General features: G+C 44.4%; 1 protein-coding gene across 1 annotated transcript; it reads left to right on the top strand.

Moving 5' to 3' along the window:
• Positions 1–1,184: 1,184 nt before the first annotated feature.
• On the top strand, positions 1,185–6,846 carry LOC111874132 (cuticle protein 65-like). Its single transcript, XM_023869360.2, has 2 exons — positions 1,185–1,225; positions 5,605–6,846. Exons 1-2 carry the CDS (start codon positions 1,214–1,216, stop codon positions 6,025–6,027), a joined length of 435 nt encoding a protein of 144 aa, XP_023725128.1. The 5' UTR covers positions 1,185–1,213; the 3' UTR covers positions 6,028–6,846.
• Positions 6,847–8,018: the final 1,172 nt, after the last annotated feature.

Below are 8,018 nucleotides of genomic sequence, written 5' to 3'. Positions count from 1 at the left end.
CATATGATGATTACTTTGAATGATGATTCGGAAGGAACGGAGAAGGAAATTGCAGTGATGTCTAGTGTCAATAAGAGCTTGAGGACGATATTCTTACAAATTCACGAAACGTAACCTCCTAAATTTTAACACCAAAATGACACTACCTTCACATTTCTATCACGTACCACCGACTGTTTTTTTGCATAAACTCAAAATAAGCTCAAAGACAATTTCCAGACTAATAAGGCATTCTTCTCTTCTCACAGCCTTCAGATCGGCTCTGGAGCCCACCCAGCCAGTTCATATCCAGTCGATACCACACGCTTTTTCTCCCGGGGTTAAAACGACCGAGATGTAAAGCAGATCACTCACCTCGATCAAGTGTCGACGTTAAAGAATGAGTGGAGCTATACTCCACTCACCTATACGTCTCTACAACATGCTGCTTAATTAAGTAGTCAGAATGGCCGCGCCATAGCTCAAGCGGTTAGTCGCTGGCTTCCCAGCGGCTCGGATTCGATCCCGGGTCTGGTCAAGTGGGATTTGTGGTAGACAAAGTGGTGCTGGGGCAGGTTTTCTCCGAGTACTTCGGTCTCCCCTGCCAATCTTTATTACACCAACTGCTCCACAATCACCCTCACCTGTCATCTGGGGCTGATACAATAGGCCAGAAGTGGCCGCAGTACAAGGGACTTAGTTCCACCCCACTAGCAATACAAAAATAAAAATAAAAGTACAGTCAGAACTTCAAGATAGAGAACGTGCTGGAGAGTGGGGTAGTAAATGATATATATACCCCCTGATCTGGGGCGCCGTGACGCTGACTGTAAGACAGGTATCCGCTGCTCGGAGCGCGTGGCCTTCCTGAGTCTCAGGGACACAAAGAATGAGAAACTCTCTCCGTTTCCACACAGAGAAGTGCAACCTGTTTACAGTAAGCTGATCGTGCTCCACCCCTCCCCTTTCACTGCACAGCATAACTCAAACGAACATGAGCCTCAGAAGGCTAGTTGTGGGTGTGTCAAACATAGTTTGACACTTGCAAGGGGTCGAGTGGGGGATTTCTAGGATTTAGTAAACAAAAAAGAAAGGAGGAGGGGAAGATAAAAAATATTGCCGTATATATGCAAAAGTTTAGAGGTTCGAGTATAAATACGAATGCACAATCCATGGGCAGTTATCAGTTCGTTTCAGTTCAAGAAAGAGGGAACGCATCTTTCAAAATATCAGCATGAAGGTTTTGGTGAGTGAAAAAATACTTCAACATTTCAACTGGGGGCTATGACGTAGCGGTGTTGAACCTTCTTATATACTGCCTTGTCGCATGTAACGCCGTCTATTCTGGTAAAATGCTGTTGACATTATGGGTCTATGTCTTTACTCCGTTTTACTTTTTTCTGGGGGTGAGACGTATTTAAGAGCCCTGCCCGTACCTAGGTTATACAGTGCTGAAAGTTAGGGGGTTCACGAATGATTGATTTAAAATATTTAGAACGAAACGGTGGCCTAATCAAGGGACTATCCTAGCATCTGCCCTGAGGTAGTGAATAAATCCGAGACAAACTTCAATCAGGATACCTAGAGCCCAAGGTGGGATTTTAGGTTTAACCCTGTAGATGGAGACGGGATATTCATCCGAAAAGTTGGCACACTTGAACCTGACTCTAAGGCATCACATCACAGATGGCAGCGGTCTTCTAATCCACTGCTGTCAGAGCCTCAAACCTCAAACCAGCAGTGTAGTTTTGAGGCTGCTGATTCAATACCGGTCTGTTCACTGTGCTGAATTAGAGACGTGCTTACTGATACTGCTTTTATCACGGTTCTCTCGTTTGTACTTTCATTACCCGCTTTTCACAGAAAGTAATATGATAAAAAAGGTACAACCCTCCCTGTAGCAGGCCGTGGACGCCCATAAGATTCAGACGTCTAGGCTCCCACATTTTCTAGACAATCGGTTTACAGATGGCGGTGAGGCTACCAGCCTTAAGCTCCGGTCGCCCTTTACCCCAGGAAGATTCCTGATACTCATTTTTTAGAGGCTGAGTCGACTCCAGGGACACAGGTTGGAAGGATTAGGTCAATTTAAAAATCTAATAACCTCATCGGGAATCAAACCCGCAACCTTCTGGTCTCAACTAACTATGCTACTGCGAGCCCAAAGGTTCCGCAAGAGGCGAGGAGGAAGTCTGAACACGGCGGTTGATCTCTTTTCAGTAAGGTATCTGTTCCATGGATTTAGTTAAATAAGTATCAGTGTTTAAACGCCCTGTTACCATGGATACAATAACGGTGTGTTGTCTGAGAAAGAGACATTAATTCACGGTCATGACTCTAACAGGGACATGATAAGTACTTTCACCTGAGATCTCTTCCAACTCTGACGAAATTTTACGTAATCAGTCACGAATTTCTTCTTCCCGGCGTCACGAGGTATCACTTCTTTTGCAACATTCATTAGCAGCCTGGTCTGTATATACTTAAAGCGAGATTTTTAACACCTTATTTGCACGAGCACTTCAAGAGCCGGGAAATACATATTCCGTAGCTCTAAATGACTCGGTACTTGCTAGAAACCGACAACCTGCTTGTCGCTGTTAGAACACGAACGTCAAAACCGAAGACACGATTTCCTCTTTCTACCTCACGTGACTGTCCATCCGCCGACGATAGCTGAGCTACAATTACTTATTTACACTCGCTATCTCATGTAATTATTATTATTATTATTATGGCTCTACAGCCTCTTATTGGGCATTGGTCAGACCGGCTCTGGGGTCCATCCAACCTCCTATACGATGGGTACAGGAGGCTCTTTCCCGGGGTTAAAGCGACCGAGGCGTGAAGCTGATCACTCACCTCCAACTAGTGCCGAGGTCAAGAAAATGTGGATCTATACGTCCACTCCCCCATACGTCTTCATGATATAGTGCTTAATTAATTAAGCACAGGGACAATTTTACCTTTGTACACAGATGGTAGGACTCCTTGGACGAGGGATCAGTCAATCGCAAGGCCGTTACCTACATACAAGACAGCATAAACAGAGAATAAACGCAGACAGCTATGCTCCAAGTGGGATTCGAACCCACGATCCCAGCGTTCGAGCGAGCGAAGAAAGTTCATGCCTTAGACCGCGCGGCCACTGTGAACGGCGTCTCATGTAAATTGTCGTGGAGCCCTTTAACATTACAGAATGAAATTGTGAAAAATACAATCCGTCAAAGATATCTAACCTTAATAACGTAAAAGAAGTTTCTGAAAGACAGTTAACATTCATATTAGGAAATTTAACTTGCCAGAATAACAATATTCATTATAGTGCTGCTATGTACGAGGATTCTTTACGGTAAAAGTGAACACTGTAACACCGACTCAATCATATTTTCCAGTGCTGCCATCTTCTGTTTCTATCTATAATTGCTTGCTAACATAAATATTGACAGAGTAACAACTGCACAGCGACCCCGAGGCGTGTGTTTATTCGAATATACGGTATGTATAAAGTATAACAGTTACTTTTTCTGGGGAATTCTCCACATATTTATAATTCGAACCCAAACATTTACAATATGACTACTATGAATACTACGTAGCTACACAAGTATTACCGCGGTTACTGGTTATAATGTAATTTTAAACAAAACCTTTTAAACTATTATTACCGCTATTATTAGTTAGTTAGTTATTGGAGAGGGTGGGTTTCCCCATGCACTTAGACCTGTCTTGGTCCATTGTGCTTCCCTCTATAATATTCTACCAGTCTCTATATCCTACCGGTACTGGTGCTTACCATCAGTCCCACCCAGCCAGCGAGATCGGTCTCTACTAGCTGAGCGGTGTCTTTAATGCTTCCCCCATTTACCAGAGGTGTTAGAGACTACTGTTGGGCGGGAAACGTCCGTAATTTTGCTCAGTGGCCTCCTTTGGAGACATGAGATTCTTTTACGTGCCGTAAAGCTACGACACGGGACCCACGGCTTAAAGTCCCTCCCGGAGGACTTGTTCCCTGAATTTTTCCGCCCTTAAAAATTCCACGACCTCCGCCGGGTTTGAACCCGCGTACCTTGAGTCACGAGGTGGGAACGTTACCCCTAGACTACGGAGGCCGCTACCGCTATTATTAATAACCAATTGGAAATGTCAAGCGGAAATTGCTCAATATAGCACTCTACCAATCTATCGAGAAAAATACTTACAGGTGCAACATCTTTTCCGATGTAAACGAACTTCGGACGGTTACATCCGACAAAGGACGCAGAAAGAATCTGTGCTTAAGCATTGCGTTCTTAACAAAACTAACTTCCCGGAGCTGAACCCTTCTTGAGAAGCTGCCAGTTGTGCAGCTACTCAAGAACTTCCCAGCATTTTATGGAACCCGAAGGCTCTTTACCTTGTTCACGAGAGCCATCCACTTGTCCCTATCCTAAGCCAGATCAATCCAGCCCATACCACCCCATCCTATCTCTCTAAGATCCATTTTAATATTATTCACCAAACTACGTCTAGATCTTTCTAGTGGTCTCCTTCCTTCTGACTTTCCCACCAGTATCATATAAGCAAGTCTCTTCTCCCAAGCGTGTTACATGCCCTGCCCATCTCATCCTCCTTGATTTCATTCTAATTATACTTGGCGAATAGTAAAATTTATCAAGCTACTCATAACGTAGTTTTCTCCAACCTCCCGTCACTTCCTCCCTATTCAGTCCAAATATTCTCCTCAGCGCCTTGTTCACAACAGCCCTTCACTGGTCCCTATGCTAAACCAGATCAATCCACCCCATCCTATCTCTCTACGATCCATTTAAGTATTATCCAACCACGTAAGTTTAGCTCTTCCTAGTGGTCTCTTTCCTACTGGTTTTCCCACCAATATTCTATATGACCTCCCCTTCTCCCCCATGCACTTCTCAGTTCACCCTCATTGACTCGATCATTCTAGTTATGCTTGGCGAAGAGTAAAAGTCATGAAGCTCTTCATAATGTAGGTTTCTCCAATCTCCCATCGCTTCATCTGTCCGGTCCGAATGCTATCCTCAGCACCCTGTTCTCAAACACACTAAGTAATATGTTCTTAAAACAAAATCAAATTACGTTAATAATAATATTAACCGGTCTGTTGGACAGGAAAACGGCGTCAGTTCTGCTTGGAACTCCTTACTTGCTCACGTGATTATTATCCCTTGTACCTACGGTCCTCTGAACCTAGACATACCATACGGGAGATGTTCATTGCTTTACATTATACTGCTTGAGACGGAACGCTGATAAACTACTGCCTACATACTCCAGCCATGGAGTCCTTATTTACACGTACTTTATTTTCGTCAATTCCAGATTCCTCAGAAACTCCCTCTCAACTTCATGTTGTCCATCAGCAGAGCGCTTAAACCTAGAAATGCCAAGCGTCGAAAATTTCGACCCTTACAAAACTTGGTACATTTGACAGCATGTGATATCTGTTGGCATTATATCTGAACTTCATAGTCAAGATATATGTGTAGGGGGAACGTCTTCACTAAATCTGAAGTTTTTAAGGTTTTATATGAATACATTATTTGTTCATGAGAGAATAGCAGGTCTGAACTTGTGCATGAATGACTTTCGTTTTGCTGTCTCTAGGTTTGTATCGTGCTTGCTCTGGCCGTCAGTGCCTTTGCTGAGGAGAAAAAGGAAAAGCGAGGTCTTGCGAGTCTTGGCTACGGCGGGTACGGTTACGGCGCCGGTCTGGGTTATGCAGGACTTGGTCACGGCCTTGGATACGCCGCCGCCCCCGCTGTGGCAGCCATAGCAGCCCCCACTTCACATGTTTCCCAGGTTAGCTACTCCACAGCACATGGACTGGGATACGCTGCCGCCCCCGGTCTGGGATATGCTGCCGCCCCCGCTCTGGGATACGCTGCCGCTCCCGCCATCGCTAAGGTCGCCACCTATGCAGCTCCTGCCATATCTTATGGTCATGGTTTAGGATATGCCGGATATGGTGGTTATGGTTATGCCGCACCGGCTTATGGTCTTGGTTATGGTGGTTATGGCTACCATTAAGGTCCTTTAGGCACACTTCCACCACCCCCTTTACACATTTCACAAGTTACTACATTTTCTTTAAAATTTGTTCGTCAAGTGGCTTTTCGTACAAGATGAATTCCATCCTCGAAATTCAATTCAACTTCAACGCCCGAATTTCGAAACTTTCAATCCTCTGGCGAACTAGACGCAAAAAAACTGTTCAGGTTCTCTCCATGAAACCAGAGCCTTCGCAGTCAACATAGCGTCCACGCTACTAGCTAGACGACTAGAGAATCGGGGTTCTATTTCTCGGGATTACAAATATTATCTTCACCAGACCGGTCCAGAGGTCCAGCCAGACTCCCATGAAACGCGTACTGGAGGTTAAAGCATACGGGTCGTGAATGTGGCCACTCACGTCAACTTAGTGCCGAGGTTTTTAGAATACGTGGAGTTCTACCTTCCCTCCACCATGCGCCCGCACGTTGTGGTGCTTAATCAGGTAAAGGGATAACCGTATCTTATCATTCAACGAAAGAGGAAACAGCAGATGAGACAAGCGTTTCGAAACGTGAACTGTTTCATAACTTCTGACGATGTAATACAACTTGTGAGAACGTCAATGGCTTGCATGCTTGCCACTTCACAGCACACAACAACTGTCTCTTCGAACCGCTTCATTTTCATAACTCGTTGACTTTCTTGCGCAGTAATAACAGGGTTTCTCTTCCTTGTCTCTTACGGAACAAAGTCTTCGGCTGAAATTTCATGCCGGACGGAGACGTTCAGCAGAAACTACGTGCAATACACTTTAACTTATTTTTGTACTTTTCACATGTAAAATATTTTTTCTAAACAATGAATTTTTATGAATAAAATTATACCAACAAAATTAAAAAAGAAACGAGTCTGTTCATTATTTCCTTCCAACTCCCTTCAACGGTGACATTGCTCAATTCACCAAGGTCGCAAATCAGACTAAAAATATTCCTCAATTCACTTCAGTTCCACCGGAGGAGACCAAATTTTCTCCCTCTCTGTCCGTAATCAGCCTCATTAACCAAGTGGGGCTGAGGTTCTCACGTCTACAACAGTGACAAGTAACGATGGGGGGTTTGGGACCCATGTTTCGGTGGAACGTACTAAATCCTTCTTCCGGGTTTAAGTGAAAGTCGAAGACTAGTCATATTATGTTCGTCTCGCTTGTGACACCGTGTAGCCTCTTAAGAGGATACCGATGTTTCGTAGGAACATTCTGCCTCCATCCTCAGTTTTAGACTGTGTAGGTTATATAAACACATTGCAAGGAAGGAGGTCACTCAGACCCAGGGGAGTGGGTGATGAAATAAAGGCCAATGCAGCCTAGTCAGGACGGGGGAAACCAAACGGCAATTCTAAGTGGCACACTATGTTCTCATCACAAGTGGAAAATGTAGCCGTGAGAAAGGATGGACTCTTCTAGGGACACACTGTTTTCAGGAAGACTTTAACCCTGAAGATCAAGACGGCGTTTTCTTTCGAAACGTATCTGCCTGTAGGACTACATGGTGTCATAAGCGAGAAGAAAAAATCTGAACAATTATGGCTGTGAAAATCTCAGAAATTGTGAGTAATAATCTGCTTGTTTGGTTTAATCCTCAACACTGAAGATGGAGGCAGTATGTCCTTCCGAAACATCTGAAAATTAGACCGCGCTCTTCAACGTGAATTAAAGTCGCCGTACAATGGTAATACACTTCTTGCGTCACTACATTTCCATCAAATTTACTGACGCTTTACAAACGGACGCGTCCTGATCCTTGGAACTCTCAGTGCCTCACTGCGATGCAAGAAACCGCGTCTTTGTAAGTATCATATAAAAAGGTAAAGCTATCTCTGTAACGGGCCATGAAAGCCCATAGGGTTGTGAGACGCCGAGGCTCCCACATTTTCTAGAAAATCGGCTCACAGATGGCGGTTAGGTTGTCAGCCTCACGCGCCGGCCGCCCTTTATCCCCCAGGAAGATTCTTGGAATTCATTTCTGTTA

This window comes from Cryptotermes secundus, unplaced genomic scaffold, assembly GCF_002891405.2.
Source record: "Cryptotermes secundus unplaced genomic scaffold, Csec_1.0 scaffold26, whole genome shotgun sequence".
Lineage (NCBI taxonomy): Eukaryota > Metazoa > Arthropoda > Insecta > Blattodea > Kalotermitidae > Cryptotermes > Cryptotermes secundus.
This window is presented reverse-complemented; position numbering and strand designations above follow the sequence as displayed.